General features: G+C 39.6%; 3 protein-coding genes across 8 annotated transcripts in view; 1 reads left to right on the top strand and 2 right to left on the bottom strand.

Moving 5' to 3' along the window:
- Positions 1-3716, top strand: part of LOC147178070 (multiple epidermal growth factor-like domains protein 11) — a 112615-nt gene extending 108899 nt beyond the window's left edge. For all 6 annotated transcript variants that reach the window (XM_086072179.1, XM_086072177.1, XM_086072176.1 and 3 more), the window contains one exon: positions 1851-3716. In XM_086072179.1, the coding sequence (XP_085928305.1) occupies positions 1851-2038 (188 nt within the window). In that variant the 3' untranslated portion in view covers positions 2039-3716. The remainder of the gene's footprint in view (positions 1-1850) is intronic.
- Positions 3478-15312, bottom strand: rab11a (RAB11a, member RAS oncogene family). Its single transcript, XM_086072183.1, has 5 exons — positions 15142-15312; positions 13743-13938; positions 11029-11222; positions 6617-6697; positions 3478-5746 (listed from the first exon to the last, which is right to left on the bottom strand). The coding sequence occupies exons 1-5, from the start codon at positions 15179-15181 to the stop codon at positions 5610-5612; spliced, it is 648 nt and encodes a 215-aa protein (XP_085928309.1). The 5' UTR covers positions 15182-15312; the 3' UTR covers positions 3478-5609.
- An 801-nt stretch (positions 15313-16113) lies between these two features.
- On the bottom strand, positions 16114-19585 carry sh2d7 (SH2 domain containing 7). Its single transcript, XM_086071503.1, has 6 exons — positions 19437-19585; positions 18354-18443; positions 17957-18122; positions 17513-17755; positions 16317-16970; positions 16114-16250 (listed from the first exon to the last, which is right to left on the bottom strand). The coding sequence occupies exons 1-6, from the start codon at positions 19583-19585 to the stop codon at positions 16206-16208; spliced, it is 1347 nt and encodes a 448-aa protein (XP_085927629.1). The 3' UTR covers positions 16114-16205.
- Between the last annotated feature and the right edge of the window lie 745 nt (positions 19586-20330).

Below are 20330 nucleotides of genomic sequence, written 5' to 3'. Positions count from 1 at the left end.
TACCAAGAAATGGGTTAAAAACAAAGGTAGTGTCTACTTAATATGTGCAAAAGGTGGCATACTGTATGAATGAAAACCATGACTGATTGTCCCCAAAATGTATGAGTACATGTGCGTAGGCATAGTAGTCTGAAAATATAATGAAACTCACAGTATTTTTCTTAGTCCACATTGTAAGTTGGCTCCTCTGCCATAGAAACTAAAAAATTACATCTATCCAAAAAACACGACTGATTGTGACCAAAATTTATGAGTACACGTGCAGACATATGTGAATTATAGTTTGGAAATATTAGAACGAAACTCGCAATATTTAAGACGGAAGCGCTGCCGCACATTCATATGCATAACGCTTTCGAATATTATCCAAAATATAGCACATTTTGTTTTAATATTTCCAGACTATGATTATCACGTCTGCACATGCACGCAGGAATTTTGGTCTCAATCAGTCATGCTTGTTTGGACATAAAGTGACGGAATGTTTTGTGTCTAGCGGCCGGGAGCCATCACGACGTGAATAATAATATATATTTTTTTTAAATACTGCGAGATTCGTTCTAATATTTTCAGACTCGTTAGCACATGTATCTATTAATTTTTATGACAATCAGTCATGCTTTTCATTCATAATTCCACCATAACGGACCGGTTGCGCACAAACACGGGTTGGCTAGAGGCTGCGTGTTCGCCAGTAACTTCCGCAAATGTCTTTCACCCCCCTTTGCTTTTTCGAAGAAAGAATATGCAACCTGAGATGCAGGAGTGCTATCTAAATTATGATAATACTTGACGACGCCATAGGCATTTTTATAGCACAATATAAACCAGAATGAACGAACCACGTTACAGCGTGATGCACAAAAAAGTCCAATATGACAGCGTACATGGTATTTCATCATTTTGGCACTTAATCGGCTTAAACCTTTTTTTCAGGGAATCAGATGCCATTGATATTTTAATGTTCATATAGTCTTATGCCCGCGCGGCAACATCGTGTTACATTTTGGAACAATATCATCTGCTTGACTGTCCATGCACTGCCAGTAGTGCATAGGCATATTGAGCACTTGTAAAGCATGAAATACGAAATAGAAAATGTTCAACACGTCTCCAAGATAGCTTATTGCTTTTCGTTTTTGAAATACGATTTCAATGCATGTGCTGCTCCAAGCAGAGCCGTACTTGCTCCGCCTGAACACAAGTGCTTTTTCTCCCTAGTATATGGACCTAAGAGTGAATTTATGAATGGGACCTCGGAGAGACCTTTGCCGACACGCTTTATAACAAATTACAATGAATTACGACTACATTTACGATTACATTTACGATTACAAGCAAATGTGCATGTTGGCGAAACAATGGATTCGCAATTTGTGACAATGGCGACTACAAATAATTACGAACACAAATGCGACACATTCCCACTCATTCCGAACCCTGTTGAACTCTGGCGAAACGCAACTTTCACAACGTTCGCAACTCAGTGGGATAGGGGCTTTAGAGTTGGTAAGTATGCTAATACTGCCCCCTGGTGACCGAGTTGTGCACACCAGAACGAGAGTCACAATGTGCCAAAAGGAGAAAGTTTGGCTTAATTATTTTTAATTAGATGTTATTACTGTGTGTTTTTCTAGAAGTATAATATTATAGAGTGCTATTTTTCTTATTAAAAATGTAATTAATAAATATAACATAAAATAACAATAATATATATATAATAATAAAATAAAAAGTCTACTTCCCTGTGACCTCGAAGAGAATACACAGTATAGAAAAAAACAACCATTTTGGTTCCTGATTACTTTGTAAGGAGCGCATAAATGACAACGGCCTTTTGTCTCTCCCAGAGCCCACCATCAGTATCATCCCCGAAGGCGGCGGTGGCGTGGTGGTGCCCGTTTACCCGCAGAACCCTTATGACCTGCCCAGAAACAGCCACATCCCCAGCCACTACGACTTGCTGCCCGTGCGGCCCAGCCCCTCTCACAGCCAAAGCCCCCCTCTGCCCGGCAGCCCGACTGGCTCATTGCTCTAGTCTAGAACACCCCGCAACCTCACACGGGAAACGACCATCCCTGCCCGTGCCCGCCCCTGTGAACTGGACGGAATCCAGTTTGACATACTCTGCTTGAAACTGTCAAGAGGCCATATGTTTTTGTAGTTTTCGGTATGTGCCGAAGAAAAGGGAAAGGACAACAGATGTGAAGTGCAGTGTCTACTGCACTGCTATTTGATATTTTATCATTGTAAATATATTCGATTTGAGGTGTTTTGTGCCATGAAACTTTTGTGTTTTCACTGTAACCCCCATTAAAAAAAAAACTCAGTAGAGGAAATATAGGTATAGGTATACTATCCTTGTATACAGCAGTGTACCTTTTTGAGGTATGCAGTTTTTCATACATTCACCAGTGGAATTGATCTACTAGCCTCTTTGAACATATGCGCACGCACACACAATGCAGTTTTGTGCGTGTCAACAAGTTAGGCTGATTCAGCTTGTCCAGCGAGCGTACACTGAAAAGGATGAACGGACACAAGCAAGCAAACCAGATTAACAAAGCATCAATCCACTATTTTTACATTGTTTCTTCTTTTAACTTTCTGTATGTACTGTAGAAAAAGTGTTGTATTGGCTGTGCACTTTGTCCACTTGTAATTGTTTATTTTATTTTTGTTTTGTTCTTGCATCAGGGTGAATACACATGCATGCCAAAGACTATTCTAATAGTTAGCCAGCAATATCCTTATTTCATAACTTGGAGCCTACGGGATAGATGCCACGGACCGACTTCCGTAAGACATACACCAACGCCCTTTCCGGTCCCAACACTGGAACTCCCACTCCTGCGCTCCCCAACCGCGCGCTCGCGCCCACCATCGACGGGAACACGCAACCGACGGGCACAAGGGTGGAAGCGCAAGCAACGGGGCCCACACGTCGCAAACAGCGACCGGAAACAGCGCCGGTGTGTGAAACCCGGAAATCGAAGTCCTGTCTCCTCCGTGGCATATATCCCATTGAATCGTCTGTCAAACTCCACATAGGGCCGCTCGTACCTATATAGCAGTTTTGATTTAAGACAATTAGGTATAAACCAGGATTAGTTGATTTATTCAAGCAACTTCTATTTGTTAATCTCCCGGTCTAACAGACGGAGGCTTCCATTTTGTGGCAATGTTAATGTTAATGATCCTTATTTACTGATCAATAGGACTATAGTATAGTAAATATATTTATGAGGCTCCACTCACACATAAATCGGTTGCAAATAAGTTCAACTTCACACAGCAATAAGATGACATCTCAACAATCAGATTTGTTTCTTACTTGAATTACCTTCTGTTAATGTTCTAATTGGATCCAAATTGGATTATTCTTTACTGCTTAAGTTTACAACCAATAAAACTGTCATAGCTTAAGGGATACGTCATACTATTAAGTTAGTAAACTTCCAAGTGAAAAGACAAAAGTTTATGACTGGTGCGCTTTATTACGATGAACTGATAACTTAAGATATAGACACAATTGTACAATTTTATCAATCTGTACAAAACATAAAACCATTCATTATGAGCCCCCTCTTATATTGAACCCTTCATCATCATTGAAATGACATCATTTCACTCTTACACAGGAATTACAGTCAGTTGATGAATTTCAAAACATATAAAAATGACAAATAAAAAAAAGATTCAATCAAAAAACACAATGATGGATTATGATCGGGAATCATTTTTTGGATGAAAGGAATCACTTTGACTCATCAGACTGTGTGAAGATGCTTGGTTGGCGGCACCGTCTGTTCGAGGAAACGCCATTGGTACTGCCAGCCAGGCTCACACTCCCAAATAACCATCCATCCTCTCTATGCACACAAACGGACACACTACCGAGTGCAGGTAGTGAATATGCATGCCAAACCCATCACAACGCTGGATATGACTAGAAGCTGAATGAGCAATCGAGAGTACTGGACTGGCACTTGGCTTGCCGTCCCACTGTAGCACGCCAAGCTAATTTCATGGACATGGATGTTTGCAACGGAGGCGGTCACGTGGAATTCCACCAAAAGCCATGCATTGTGATCAAGTCTGAGGCAGCTTGGTGTAAAGTAGGCTTTATGTGACAGGGAAAACTTACATTTGGGGCGACGGACCACTTGTGTGTGTTGGGGGGTACAAAAGCGAACAGTGAACGAGGCATTGTAAGCGGAAAAAAACAGCCGTGGATGAATCTTCACATGTTTTCTTCCGCACACTCGTAGAGACTAGTTGAGACCTAAATATGTTTTTGTGGTGTCACCTCAAAAAGAAGGAAAAAAAATGCATCTAGACCACAAAAAATAATAATAATGATGTTGCAAGTTTACGGAAAAGGGTTAGGGCCAGTGAAGAGGCAGAAAAAAAGGTTGGCAGAATTCTGACTTCCCCCCACAATTCATAGCTCTACATCACAAAGTCAGAATTCTGAGATTAAAGTTAACATTTCTGAGATTAAAGTCAGAATTTTTACTGTAAAGTCAAAATTCTGAGAATAAAGTGAGAATTCTGCCAACCCCTTTCTTTTTTTAATTTATTTCTTATTCACTGGCCCTAATCCTCTTCCGTACAAGCTAGACTAGGTTTGTTTACTAAAGCTAGTGAAGTTCAGTGCAAGAAAGAAATACAAAAAAAAGTCAAACTGTTGCAAACACATTTTCGCATTGAAGCCTACATCAGTGTGATTTGAATGCGTCCAACTAAGAACTACATATCTGAAGAGCCGTACGCTAGTTCCTGCATAGTTGTTGACAATTGTGAGACAGAGCTAAGCCTTGTTCCTCAATTCCCAAACTCACAAGCTGAGTGCCTCTGTGACAAAAAACAAATGAGCAGATTATGCTTTCAAGGTGGCCGCCCATAGTCTCTTGCCTACTAAAACATGCTGCCTCTCCAACCTGCTTTCTTTTGTAAACAAGATGTTGACTGCGCGTGAGGAGGCCCCCTCTATGTCTTCTCCGCAGCATAACCAGGACTGACGGCTCTACGTTTAACTAGCGTCATGTTCACAGCAACGGGATCAAAAGTCATGACACTCCTGCATGTGGTTTCCTAAACAGTACATTGCACTAAGTGGCAAAGAGGGAGTCGACAATGACAGGAGCTCATTTCCAGGACTAAACTTCAGAGCATCTTCCATGTGCTTTATATTCATATATACTACTTGATATAATACAGAGAAAGATCAGGAAAAATGTGGAAGAATCAATATGGGCACAACATAAAGACATAAGAAGAGAGAAACAAATCACATTCATATATTAAGACATTTTTTGTGACATGTCAGCGCAACAAGTAGAATGAAATCTAAAGTGATATGAAATGCTTGTTGCCTTCTGAGCCAAAATACAGAGCGGCTCAGGGGTGGTGGGTGGGGGTGGGGGGTTTGAAGGAGCCCCACGCAGTAACTTTCTATACTGAAACATGGAAGTGCGGGGCAGGGGAGGGGAGACCGGTTAAAAGTAGTGACGAGTTCAGGTCACAGCCCTGGAGCTCTGATGGAGAATGGAAGAAGGGGGTGGGGGGAGGGGGGGCTGGGCAGGATCAGGTTTTGGAGGTCCCAGCTAGATGTTCTGGCAGCACTGCATCTTTGGTTTGTTCTCGGTGGGCTGCACTTGGATGTTAACCACGTTGTTGCTGGGAGACATGTCGCTCTCCTGGCGCTCCGACATCTGCTTTTGGGACACGATGCGGTAGATCTCTGCAAGGAGACCAGGAAAAGTTCATGTTTAATTCAGTCGCGAGATCGCGCTCACATGAGATCACAAGTTATTATAATGCACATTGCCCATAAATGCCGTCACTTGCCGCTGTTTATGTGAAAGGTGCCAATAAAAGGAATTTGTAATCCAATCTCAAGTCCAAGGGCGCCGTAGTGCACCGTGCAATGGTTGAGACGAGGTTTGTTTTCTTCTCCACACTTACAGCAAGTTTGGTCCATTTCTTAATCTTTGTCCACTTTCGGTGTCATTTGGTATAATGGCCGCGTGTATGTTTTTATTTTAAAACACAGAATTCATCCTTTAATGCACTCTGAGACCTACTGGTATATTTCCAGTTTTTCTTTTAAGATTGCATGAAATTTTTTATTCTTTTAATTTATAGCTGCCGATCATAAAACGGCCACAAGAGGGCCATCAAAAGTACCTATAACATGAAATAAAGCCAGGTATCGGTACTCACATATCACTACTAACAATAATAATAATTTTTTTATATAATTGCAGCACCTTCAAGTGGCCCAAGGAAGCTGAGGAAAAAGGGCTTTAAACCCACTCCACTGTCACCATCTCAGCAATACATTATGGTCAGCTGCTGATTTAATAGTGACAGTAGGAAATCCTTGCCAATCTTTTTATTACGCCAACCATGGCCTCCATTCCCTTATAAAAGGCAAAACGTTGCGTCATCAAGTGAATCAATCGAGGCCAAATGCTTGTTTCAGTTCCAGGCGACGGTTTATCTGAAACTTTTTAATGCATATTCTAAATCGTCATTACATCTGCGACAAAAGAGTTTCTGTTTTGGCAGATTTCAATACACACGAGGGATGTATTGCATCATAACACACCTGTGAGAATGGTCTGGAAGGCAGTCTCGACATTGGTGGAATCCAGAGCCGATGTCTCCAGAAAAGATAAACCATTTTTCTCTGCAGGATAAAATAAGACAACATGTTACTAAATGTTTACATACTAAAATATTTAAATGTGTTGTGAAACACAGTCCACATTTGAACTTGACCAAATACAAATGTATTGATTGTCCAACAAGCACAAACCGGCACAAACCATCAATCAATGTTGTGACTTTTTTGTTGCAATATTTTTAGAGTACGAGTTGCACATGAGTAGACATGCACATAACTTTTAGTGCCAATCGATCACAGTTTTTGGCTGTAAAGCTATTCATAGAGCCCTTTACTGACTGGCTGAATTCACTAGCCACTGCGGGTGGCAAGCAGCTTTCAATTGTGTAGAAAAAAATAATATGTCCACACTGCCTCTAACCTTGCCAGCAAGCTGTAAATGTCTTCTTTTTTTTCTTCCTCAAAGTAAGGCCATGAAGCCTCTAACCTTGCCAGCAAGCTAAATTTTTGCAGTATTTGTTCACAAATTCGCAACAGACCTTTTTTAGGTTGGACCAATCAGCCGTTGTTTAGGGCTGGGCAAGCAGTTGTGACGAAACCAGGAAGCGCAGACGCCGGGGTAAACAAATAAACGTAACAGAGGAATAGACGCTGCAATTAATTCTGTTCTTGAAGAATTACTCACCGTTTCCTTGTTGAATGTTGAACAGCGAGAGCCGCTTCGAGCATTTTTATCTGGTAAAGATGTTTGTTAGGGGTGTGAATTGCCTAGTACCTGGCGATTCGATCCGTATAACGATTCATTGGTCACGATTCGATACCGATTAATCCAGATACAAATCTATGTTGATTAAATTTTTTTAAATACAAATTTAGAAAATACTATTCAGTAAACTTGTACATGTACACTAAGATTTGTATGAAAATGTATTTATTTATCTGAAACTTCAGGTTTATAACTGTAAGCTACTGTATTTAACAAACAACCTGTTGCAAACCGTTTCATGTTTGAACAGCATTGAAATAAAATATTAAAGCAACACTAAGGAACTTTCAGTTTATGTTGATTCACGTGGCACCATATGGACAAAAGCGGTAATGTTATGCCTGAAGGAAGACCACATTTCGCATGAGGGCAAGCGCATTGCGTTGTTTTTTTTAACTCATGCCAGCGAGTGAAAGCCGGGCCAGTGTTGATCCTTGACTGTCCTTTTACCCGGGTAGCTTCCATTTTTCGTTTTTTGTCTCCTCAGACAAAACTTTCAAAAAGTTGTTTTGCAGTTTCTGCCAGGAAAGCAGTAATCGTGAGTCATCATTCAAATTGCCTTCTGTCTTTGTAACGAATGGGTAAAGAGGGAAGTGACGTATGCCATAAAGCAGTCAGCACATTTGTCGTTTTTTGAGTGGCAATGTTCCTACCATCCTCCTCAAAGTTGCTTGGTGCCAGTAAAAATGATACAGACCCCCTCAGGCCATGGCAAATTTGATGTTTCATCAGAAGAGTTATGAAAATATTTTATTAAGGTTAAAAAGTTCCTTAGTGCTACTTTAAGGCTTAATGTTCCATTAATATAACATTCTTCCATGCTTAAGCTGTGAACCCTAACCTAAAGTAAGACATTTTGTTGAATATTTGCATAAAAATTTATGTTAAACATAGATTCAGTCGCATATCGAATCGAGAATAGAGCGCTGTAAGATTGTGATATATTGCCAAATCTATTTATTTTTTAACACTCCTAATGTTCGTACTTTTTTTCCCCCTAAAATGAGACAGAAGACGACATTTTCATCTGTTGCCGTGATTGGTCACACATAAAAATGGAGAAGTTTAATCCGGAATTCTTTGCTTGTTGGGCATCTTACTGGGTGTCAGCCTTTACACATAAATAAATGGGATTGATGACCACATTGTATCATGTTGATTTTTATAAACTTTAACTAGATTTAATGTAGTTATTAACTCATTTGCTTTGTTCTAGTTGAAATATTACCATGCTCCCAAAGACGTATTTATACGTTTTTTATGCTAGAGCATATAGAAGGCTTTGATGGAGCCTCTGAACTGAAGAGAAAGGTTGAAGCAATGGTAGTAATTACAAAAACGGCCAGCAGGTGGCAGCAGAGTGTAAGAGATCAACCATGTCCATGTTGCAATAAAGTTATTTTCCCCAGTGCTTTAAACAGATTTGTGAATAATGATTAAATTTAGCTATTGACCATTTGCACCGACGTCACGTGATCACGTGACTGCTCTATGACGGACGGCGGAAGGAAATGATTGTTGAATGGAAGTGGACGTGACCCGGAGCGACTTAGCAACTGTTATTTTACAAATTAAAAGTCATTGCCCATAGAGCCATGGAATCTACTACTTCAACCAAAGTTCAGTCGAAGTTGCACATTTAGTCGGGACTCATAGAGCGCGATATTTACTTAAGTTGGAGATCGCTAGTTTGAAAACAGCCCCTTACCTTCTGTTTGTTAAACAAATCGCCGACTTTGCCAGAATTCACAGTGCACGACCTATATCATTATGTAGTCAATGTCGCCTCTCCTCCTTACACCGGGGGCTGATTCAAAAGCTTGTCGCTGGCTGAGTCTCTGGGACGAGATGCTACGCTCACACCGGGGGACAATATACCTCGTAATGCAAAGGTAAAACTTGTTTATTATGCTAACTGACTTATTTTAAGTCGTCCGTTCTATATTGAAACGATGTGATGATGTTATGTTACTATGTTTACTAGCATGGAACAAATGACTACGCTATGCAGTAATTTCATGAATATGACTCCGGCTCCAGAGTGAAAAATTCCAAGCACAAAGACGAAATCCCCCATTATTAAACAGTTAAATGCACTTAATAGTTTTGAAGAAGGTGCATTTTAAAACTAAGCTGTGTGTTTGTGCAGTTGGAGTGGACGCTAACTATCTGGCTCATTAACGTGATTTGAAACACGCAATTCGACACCTGTTACAATCTTTGTTATAGTGTACGTTTACCAGTAAAATCTATGAACATTTATCTACTAATTTCAACATTTATCTACTAACCTCGCAAAAAATTATCGCTGCAAATCCGTGAATACTTTGTGGGCTGCCAGTCCTTTCTGTTGATTGCTATCAATCGACGTCATTCGTCTTCATTAGTAGGTATGTGATAAAAAGCAACATTTGGTTTACTCCTTTGCCTGTCTGTACAACCGACCGCACAGCAAGATATGACCATTTTATAGGATAATCGATTAGATAAAGGACTTGACGCTGTACAAGATTCAATGGTTAAAATACAGGCAAGTGGCTCTTTTGCCATCCAACGTCCTGTAGGGGGCATTCCCATGAGGGCTGTGACATCACGTGCAAAAGGTCAATATTCTAATGCTAATTGCTTCAAAACGGAAACAGATGGGTTTTTTTCTGATGAAAGAAGAGACTCTAATCTTTCTTTTGGTATGTTACACATTTTTATAATAATATAACACAATATTCTGTGGGCCTTGCAAAATCTGTCAAAATCCAGTAAAACAGCCGAGAGCGAAGGGGGTTGCTTCAGTGAAAATGACTGGGAGTGAATGAGTTAAATACAAACAATATTAAGTCAATACAAATCATAATTTCTGAATGGGCCCTGGGCCACTTTTTACAGGAAAAGTTGGGCCTTAAGGTAAAAAAGGTTAAGAATCCCTGCTCTAAAGATCATGCTGCCGTACTGGTATAAGTACTTGGTGCAACTTATGTGTGAGCAGCTGTAACGAAATATAACAAAACATCGCATAGGAATTGCCTCACTGATGAACACCTGCAGTCCATCCTGAAAATCTCTACAAAGTCATAACCTCACATTTACATTTTGGATTCACATCTATGTTGAAAATGTTTGAATAAATGTTTATCGTGTTCAGCCTGTGACCTAAAGTGTGCATTGAGTTTTGGACCCCTGTTGAACAGAGTTTGACAACCTTGCATTAGACAAGTCCATATTTGAACTCAAGTATTGACGTGGATGAATTTTCTCTCATGTGAGTTGTGTCCTTCAATAAAATATTCAGTGAGTCTTGAATTGATCTTGTGAAGAACACACTCGTTTTGAGCTAGACGCAGCAGAAACAAGCTACTCAACAGACGTGCATGGCTTAAGGTCTATTTCTCACTAAATATTCCTTCAAGGACAAAATCGTGAAAGTTTGACGTTTCAGAGCCTATTCTTAATAAATGTTTTTTAGGTTTGATCTGGGACTTGTTTTACACTGAATGAAAAATGCTACACTATTTAGTGGGTGAGGACACAGCGAGGGGCAAAATACATCAAAAGCATATGCAAACCAACTGCAAAGTTTTAGGTTTGTTTATATAATGAGTTATACAACTTAAAGGAAGCTTATTTGGTTTACCAGCAAAAGCCCGGGCCTCATCAGTTGGAACAGCCCGGAGGTGACGCAGGTCGCTCTTGTTCCCCACGAGCATGATAACGATGTTGCTGTCAGCGTGATCTCGCAGCTCCTTCAGCCAGCGCTCCACGTTCTCGTAGGTTAGATGCTTGGCAATGTCATAGACCAGGAGAGCGCCCACTGCACCGCGATAGTACCTGCAGTGTCAGCCCACCATCAATTTTCATCAGAGTCAATTCATTCTAACAAAGCTGGTGATTTAGAGCCATTTGGTAACATAATTTCATAAAGTTGACTTTCTTCAAAGGCAATGCAGCTGATTGGAAATAATTTGTGAAACTAAGTTATTGCTGAGGCTCGTTTGAGATTAAGAATGGGAAGAAAAGGAGAAAGCTCACATCCTAGACACAACCTTGTGGTTGCTACCTTGAATGTTTATGAAAATGTTCTAGACTTCTCCCCTCCTAAAAGTTCATAATATGCAGGAATATTCTTGCAACAAGCCTGTGACCAATTGGCATCACCAAACTTTTGCATACTTTAGTGATGTTCTCTACTCTCAAACTCCCCTTTTCTTAGCACGGTAAAATAAAAGCCCTATATGTTTCGAGTCTAAAAATTGGCTTTGTCAGTGTAAAACATTTCTTCTATCCTATGATGGAATTTCTTTGTTGTTTTGGCAGTGGTTTAATCAATTGCTACAATGACGAAAGAGCTCTCAATCAATTTGGTTGCTGCTTGAAATTGGCAGACAACATGTTTTTGTACACTTCCAAGAATCAAATTCCTAACACATTCATGGAAACAGTCCACCAATCAGGAGCAGGCGTTCGCACAGCGAAATGTTCATATGCCACTGATAGTAGCTTGTCTCCGGAGCTTGGCTGGAAGGAAAACGTTGAGTCTCCGCCCAGAAACGTTCCGGACAGAACAAAACAAATCCTTCGGCCTATACCTTTACGCAAGACACACAGAACTTGTCCAAAAATATCTTACACCGGGGAAATCCAGCACTGTGCCAGAGTACTTTTTAAGCCCTGAATATGTTCTATGAACACACCATTCTCATTACTATTGCATCTGTGGAATAGAGTTAAGCAGCAAAATCCACTCGTTTTGTCGACTGAAAACAACATCACAGTTGCTCACGGCTCAGGTAACAACAAATCACCACTCAGCTTCAGTAAACAGGTGAGCCGTGATTGGTTGTTCCCCAAGCCCTCAGCAAATGTGATGTCATTTTCAGTCGACAGCAAAAAACAAAATGGCAGCCCCGAGATTGCTAAAAACGGGTGGATTTTGCTGCTTAACTTACACAAACACGGTATAAATGAGAACTGCCATGTTTAGACTAGTGGGGTTCTATTGAACATATTATTCTAAAGAAACATTTTAGGTTGAGTTCTCCATGTTAAAAAAAAAGGGAGGATTCAAACAAAGGGTGCTAACTCCTAAGTGTGCTCGATCAAGTACTGGTAACTGCTATCGAAATTATCTCGTCCCAAATGCTTTTCTAGTCTACAGCAAAAACAAAGGTAATTGCCTCACTGGAGGATGGTAGTGTATGCTGCCATTTAGGGCTGGGTGATATTGCCCAAAAATAAAATAAATAAAAATTTCAGTCATTCAGGACGATTACAATTTTTATCGATTTTTATCTAATAAACCCAACAAACATTTATTTAAAGGTTACATTTATTCAAAAATAATTCCTGTGGAAAATGTTCAGACAACAATAATGCATACTGATTCTAAATCAGTTTTAACATAAATTTAACATTTATAGTTTGAGCTTAAATGTCAAAATTTAAAGTGGGGTCTTGAGTTTTCACTCAGAAATAAACACTCCATAAACACTTGATGTATACACATGAAATCATTCTCAATCAACAGCTCTGGGCTTCTGTTAATGTGTGGTGGTGATTTTGTCATCAACAGCCACCACCCCCAGCTTATATTTTGTCATTCGGTTGTGTTGAGGGACATTTCTGGATAAAAAGTTAATGTTTACCCCTCCAGCTAATCATAGAGCGGGGGGCGTGTCGCTGAAGGCAGGCACAATGTTGACGAGTGGGGGTTGAGTGATGGGAGGAGTCAGTTTGAATTGGTTGTTTACAAACACAGTCAAAACTTAAGAGCCCACCATTAAATAGGTGTTCGCTATTGTTAACATGTCTTGTAAACCACCCATCCAGCATTCTGCCACTTGTACAAAATTCGGATGTAACAGAACATAAGAACAACAGCTTTTAATAATCCAGAAGACAAAACTCGATTTTCACAAATTAGCATATTTTCAATTATTAGATTTTTAAAATGACAATGTATCAAATTAATCAGATTTATTGCCAAGCCCTACTACCATTTGTGCACTATTATGATGATTTACAAAAAGGAAAGCATGAAAGGAAACAGGCAGGTCCCCAAATGTATGTCAAAAGACTAACTTAACTGAACTGAACAGGAACGCAAGATATGTGAGGCAGAACATGTGTCAGATAAGTCTCCACTGGCCTGATGCAAAAAAAAAAAAAAAAAAGATAAAATAAAACATCAGTAAGCAGTTAAAGATCTTGTTTAAATCTACCATTACATTTGGGCTATATTGGTTCACAGCCAATTTGAATTTTGTACCCTTACCTATAACAGACCTATACCAATTGGGTTTCCCAGTTCCTGAGTTCCTTTTTTGCATTTTCAACACTGACAATACTTACGCTGAAGTGATGGCACGGTAGCGCTCCTGGCCTGCTGTATCCCAGATCTGGGCCTTCACCGTTTTTCCATCCACCTGAATACTGCGCGTGGCAAATTCGACTCCAATTGTGCTCTTACTTTCCAGGTTGAACTCATTGCGAGTGAAACGTGATAGCAGGTTACTCTTTCCCACACCCGAGTCACCAATAAGGACCACTGCAATTCAGAAAATAGGGATTAATACTCCCTCCATGGATCCATTATATCAATAAAAGCATACTAGGTGTGGGTACACCTTCAGTGTAATGTAACCTAATAAGAATTCTGTCAAATATTCTGCCTTCGTGAGTTTTGATGAACAGAAAAGGACACTATTGTTGAAGTATGAGGTACCTGCATCCCAAAACCATATTGGGTTTTTCTAATGTGCCGAGTTATCTTTGAATTATGGGGGGGGGGGGGGGGGGGGGGGCAATTAAATCATACCAGAAGTTGAAATCTGATTAAACTTAGTGTTCTGGAAATATACTGCAATTAAAATTGAGCTGTCTTCAGAATTGATTTAGATATACTGTACAGTACTAAATTTCATAAGATTTTGTGGGTGTCCCTATGTGGCGCCAGTGAGTGTAGTTTTAATGGTAAATAAGAAAATTCTGCACTGGAATTGAAGCACCAACCATAAATAAAATAAGTCTTACTAGGACTGGAACACCGTTGTGATATTGCTCAAGGTGGGTACGATTTAAATGTAAAATTTACATACATGTAATGAAGATGGGTTTTCCCAAGAAAGGTACATAAATGGAAAGCCGTAATGCCGCCGCCGCCTCCTTGCATAAAAAACGAACCACAATATATAACTGTTGTCTTGCAATTATTTTTGTTATACGCAGGTTCATTTGCATAGTAATTATTTGCTCGAAAATGTTAATGAACATCCCTTCCTGTTGTGTATTGATTACCTACTTGAAATGAAACTAAAGTCATACCAAACTAGTCTGTGTTTATAGTTTTAAAACTCGGTACGATATATAGTTGATGTATTTTATCTAATACACGTTACATATTTTCCTTCGGTGAAATTGGTATCAATGAATAAGGCGTGTGGACTAGCTCCTTACTGGCAACCTCATGAAGATAATGTGATAACGGTTAACGTTAGGCGTGTCCGCTAGTCCGCACCCAGCACTACCAAAAGGCCCGGCTCTTTAAGATTACAGACGGAGTTTCCCCCCTTTTTACAAGGCCAGTATTTAAGCGATAAAGCCTTCCTGTCGTGTAAATTAATTAAACTCGCTGACATTTACCAATACGCTTGAAGAAAAACAATCAGAGCACAAAGGTAGTGACGGCTAAGTTTAGCCTGACAGCTAATAGAAGCGAGGGGAAAAGATGACAAAAAAAAAGTCATTTTACCTTTGAATAAATAATCATATTCGTCATCTCTGGTGCCCATTGTCTTATTGGGTAATGGTTAGTCCGAGATCAAGCACGTTTTAATGTTTAAAAACGCTCTAGTTTGTTTTACTCTTCCAAAAGGGAATCTGTTTGGAAGCCGTACTTCCGTAATTTCTTCCTCTACGTAGTTTGCCTGATGGCACACTAAGAGCTCTCTGACACCTAGCGGCCAATAACAAGAACTGACATAGTGTCGTTTCCCCGTGCAAAATTTAAAATTAGAATCCGTGGGGCAATTACTGTAGTCCTAGATAGGATGTATTGGAAATCATATCTATGTTTTGCTTGAAATTGTTGTGTCACTATAACGGTTGCTTTTGACATTTTGCTGTAAACTCAATTCTCATTCTTTTAGATTGTTCCATCCCAAACAGGTGATATTTTGTGCTGGCCAGCAAAAGACATAATTTAACTTTTCTATCCAAGAGTCACAATGGCTCAATACTTCAATAATTACTTTAACAAAGGTTTACAGTGAACTTTAAGTTGAAAGTAATAAATTATATTTATAAAGTTGTGATGTTATGGAAATATTTAAATCTATTGTGAATGTTTTTTTATTATTATTTGTATTATTTGGATGTTCATGTTTAAGTTAGAGTTAGGGTTAGTTACTTAGCGTTAAGGTTACTTGGGGAAGTGAGAGAACAAAAATTCCAAATTGTCCATCAGTGTGAATGTAAGTGAACAGTTGTTTGTGTCCTGTGATTTGGCTTGTGCACATTCATTCCAAGATGTGCCTCTCACCCCACATCAGCTGAGAATAGACTCCAAGGAAATGAGCTGATGTAAACGGACGGATGATCATTAAAAATGCTATGCTTAGCATGATGGTTGCTCTCCTAATGCAGTGTGTGAAAGGCAATGAATAGAATTTCAAATTCATTTATTGAAATTTAAATACAATACTTGATTGGGCAGTAACTGGAAACAAATTGTGTTTGTAAGCTCATTACAGTGTTGTGTTATTAAAATTTTACTGTTTGGGAAAATTTGCACTCCAGATGTCCTTCATGGTACATTTATTTCTTCATATAATCAGGGAGAAATTTCTTCCATTTCATATTCTGGAAAGAAAAAAAAGAAAATTAATATTTAATTGTCTTTCACATCAACAAGTTAACCTGACTCACATTTTTTCCCCATGTAGATTTGGGCATCTTGGTGTTTATGTCATCAAGTGACTCATAAGTGTTTCCCTGGTTGTCCGTGGGCTTGCCAGGAACCTGCTCATAGGCGGATTCAGGGAAAGTGACAATTGCTGGCTTCTGCTGAATCTCGGCATACATGGTGGCACTCAGAGGGGCTGAACTCCATTCAGGCCTTTCAGAGGTCTGGTACAGTGGGTTGGACCTAAACAATTCCAGATCATCCCTCTGCTCCTTTGACCACTGGTTGCTCAGTCTCAAAGACTCATTGGGGTCATGAAGCGAATACGTGTGGCATGTGACCCTCTTCTCAGGAGTGTGGGATTGTGATGTTAAACTGTCAAATTGGTTTGAGTAGGTCTCCTCTTGTTGATCTGGTTTGCTTTTGTTTAGCATCGGTACTGATTTGCTTCTGCCACCCACAGGTGTCTGGTGAGAGTGAGCCACATTGGTACCAGGATACCTTGCGTCAATATTTATTATTTGCGAAATCCTATTAGTCATTAAGGTTGTGTTTTCGCCCATTCTTTCTGTTCTGTTTGTGTCCTTCTGGTTAACGCTCGGTTGTAATGTTGTATCAGGAAAAGATCCACTAAGGGAGAATGCCAGAGGAACACCCCTTTTTGGAACAGCAGGAATCTGGAAGAAATCATTAGAAATTCAACGTCACTGAATTTGCAAGTTTATGTTTGTAATTAGCATTTTAGAGTCTAGTATTTTCATTACTGGCCTAAGTATTGTGCAGCACAGGGCATCACTTTGAGTAGAAGCAGGTTAGACCCGGTCTTGGTCATTTCTGCTAGTTAGTGGGAGTTCTGCACCACTGTGGGAGTGGTCATAGCCAACTTGAATCATGGCCAATCGAAATGATTCCTTTCATTCATTTAAATCTGGCGCACTTGTCATTAACTAGAGTGAACAAGATGATTTAAAAAATATAATACATTGGTTTCGAGGGCTTAATGTTTGACTTGCTGCCACAAAATTGTTACACAATCACACGTATAGCCTACAAGACACTCCTTCTGCCAAATTGGCAAACGTATGCAGTGATAAAAAAAAATCAAGATCCACGAGCATTTATGCCACTTTGCACATGCTCTGTCATCGAAATAGAGCCCTATGTAATGTCTTTGTCAAACAGATCAAACAGATGATTGTCAGCTGTACCCGTTTCGTACCTGAGAGAGGGGCATGGAGTCTACAGACAGGGTTGCAGTCAGTTTTTTGTTTCTGGATTTAGGGGGCAGTGCAGGTGGCAAAACTGTGGTATGTACACCACCAGTTGGTTTCTGGATCCTTTGATTGTTTCCAGTGCTACTTTTATTGTTTGGGTCCCACAGGCTCTGCAAAGCATGGACACTTACTCTTGATTCCCCTTTGCTGTTGTAATTCACCACATCATACAGTTCACCTGTGTTTGCCTGGAAACAACAACAACAACAACAACCCATGTTATCTCTGCTTTAGGGCTACTTCACAGCACATTTTTTTGTTTGCAATATAGTTGTAAAGCACAAAACTAATAAATCTTTGTAAGACATTGTAAACACATTTTGTTCTACTTGGGCAGCAATATTCATTCACATTGTCAGAGGACTGACAGTTGATTTCAAATACTTCACCTCAATACAGCTGGTTGTCAGGTACTCTCCAAATGGCTGGATGGGGCTGACTTTGTAATGATCGATCAGCTCAGTGATGCAGGAGAAGGTGTGGCAGTCACCTGATATGAAAAAGAGCCCCTCTTGGTTTTGAGTTATAACAAAATGGCGACACCTGTGAAGGCCCCTGTAGAGGAAATGCACGACTCATTGTTTTTGCTCAAATAATGGCTACTATTCTAGCTAATGTTCCTAGTTTCTGTCACAAAATTTTCATGTTACAAATTATTGTTGAAAGTCTCAGTGACTGATTTTTATAAAATAAAGAGCTGTAGTTGTGTTGATCTGTATATTACACCTGGGCTAAAATCACTAGATGTTTTTGTGCTTGATGATACATTCATCTTCAACTTCTTACTTGTAGGAAAGGATGTAGCCGATGGTTTTATCACTGAGGCGGATGAGAAAAAAGCCCAGAGCTTTGTCGCTCAGTAGATCCTCTGCATGCCTGCGACGGGGAGGCAGACAACAAACATCAGAAGCAACTGAGTTTTTTTACACTGCGGCATTGTGAAGCTTCTAGTTTATCCACAATTTCCTAGACACATTTATTCATTTATTTATTATTAATTAATTAATTAACTAATTTGTAGTAGGGATGGCCGAGTACCTATACCAGGTATAGGTATCGGTGCCGATACCAGCCTTATTATCAGGAACTAGAAATTAGAAATTAGAGGAATAGAAAACTGCAATGGCAAAAATACTAAAAAATACTATATTGTGATTTATAGGTCTTTTTTTAAATTATCTGTCTTTTTTGGGGGCAGGGGGATTTTTGAAATAGTGGTATCGGTAACTGGTATCGGTGACTACTCAAGAGTTGAATATCAGTATCTGTATTGGCCTGGAAAAAAGTGGTATCGAACATCCCTAGTTTTTAGATTTGCATGGCATATGAAAAATTAAGATGTGTCTGGTTTTTAATTTAACTTGATAGTTTGCTACAGTCAAAGGCTTGATTTAGTAAGATTTTCAACATGCTGCGTGCCCAAAATCCCCCAGTGACAGTATCAAATACCTCTTAATGTATTTTCTGTCATTCATTGCATGATGCATAAAAGACTGTCGACACAAGCAGATGATAATACTGTTTTGGAATGTTTTCACACAGAAAAAAAGGGTTGATGGGTCATCTATTGGTTCCTCTGGAGACTTTGTTGGCATGTCCACACTACGCAAGTATGTGAATGTGAGGGTAATGTAATGGCTTAATAAAGGTCATCATAGTCAAATATACACATCTATTGCAACACAGTGACTGAATTGATTCAAATGTCACGTAGTAGGTCTGCGGCCATTATATAATCATTATAAGATGATGTAGTATCGGATTTAGTTGTAAAAAAGTGAAAAACTTTGTTCATCATATTAGGGAGAAATTGGAACACTGCAATCTATTTCATGCTTTGAAAGGTAATCGTTAGTTCTTCTTTCTTACTTTCTTCCAGTGAAGCCTTGAAACCAGTCTGGAAAATTTCCATTTTGCAGAATGGTCTGTGCCTGTGTCCCAATGAACCATCGAAGCACTAGCTCCTTCAGACCTCCTGCAGATGAGTCCACATGCAGATCAACACATGATGTCTCCATACTTACACGTTTGTCATGAAATGAACACACAAAGCATTAGCCGGAATGAATGCTCCCAGCTAGGATCCTCTCTCTCCAAAAAAAAAAGGAGAGGTGCTCATTTGACTATAGCAGCTCTCTTGTGTGAACAATGGGTTTGTTTGACTTTATCATCACTTTATCACTCTGCTGCCTTTTCCTGACTATCTGTGTTCCTTGCGCATGGTGCAACAATGGTGGCCAGCAAGTACAGTACTTTACTAATAAGGAAAAACAGGAAAAGTGTGGCATGATGAGCTGACAGAATAAACAGATGGGCAGGTAGGTATGGAGTTAATGAGTAAGTATAGGACAGACAGAGCAACTTACAATATGGTCATATCACATGGCAATATTTTATGAACACATGAGCATCAATGATACAGTGGTAGTTTAAAAAAATAATAATATTGCAAGGTCATCATCACAGCAGCTACTTAACTGAGGAAGGTAGGAACTTTGAGAAACATACTAATTCAAACAACTAATACATTATATAAACCTAAATAATCCAACATTTCTTTTAAATGCAACAATAATGAAATCACTGAAATCCAGTGAACATTTTCATTCATCCAGGTCAATTCATTCTCAGGGCTTTGAATCGATCGCAACTGGACTGTTCTGGTTGTCAAAGTCGACACACACGCACGTACGCACGCACCCCCCCCCCCCCCCCACACACACACACACACACATTGTATGATTTAATACTTCTTATGCACAT

Source organism: Leptonotus elevatus, chromosome 3 (genome assembly GCF_054856555.1).
Source record: "Leptonotus elevatus isolate MCC_2025b chromosome 3, RoL_Lele_1.0, whole genome shotgun sequence".
NCBI classification, from domain to species: Eukaryota; Metazoa; Chordata; class Actinopteri; order Syngnathiformes; family Syngnathidae; genus Leptonotus; species Leptonotus elevatus.
This window is presented reverse-complemented; position numbering and strand designations above follow the sequence as displayed.

Excerpts from the sequence above, each read along its gene's own strand:
- sh2d7 (XM_086071503.1), bottom strand. The coding sequence starts at position 19,585 with ATGGAGACATCATGTGTTGATCTGCATGTGGACTCATCTGCAGGAGGT. Across the intron at positions 18,123-18,353 it reads GGCTACATCCTTTCCTACAA|GGGCCTTCACAGGTGTCGCC; the intron begins GTAAGAAGTTGA and ends TTTCCTCTACAG. Across the intron at positions 17,756-17,956 it reads TGACAACCAGCTGTATTGAG|GCAAACACAGGTGAACTGTA; the intron begins GTGAAGTATTTG and ends TGTTGTTTCCAG.
- rab11a (XM_086072183.1), bottom strand. The coding sequence starts at position 15,181 with ATGGGCACCAGAGATGACGAATATGATTATTTATTCAAAG. Across the intron at positions 13,939-15,141 it reads ATATGATTATTTATTCAAAG|TGGTCCTTATTGGTGACTCG; the intron begins GTAAAATGACTT and ends TCTGAATTGCAG. Across the intron at positions 11,223-13,742 it reads TACCGTGCCATCACTTCAGC|GTACTATCGCGGTGCAGTGG; the intron begins GTAAGTATTGTC and ends CTGACACTGCAG.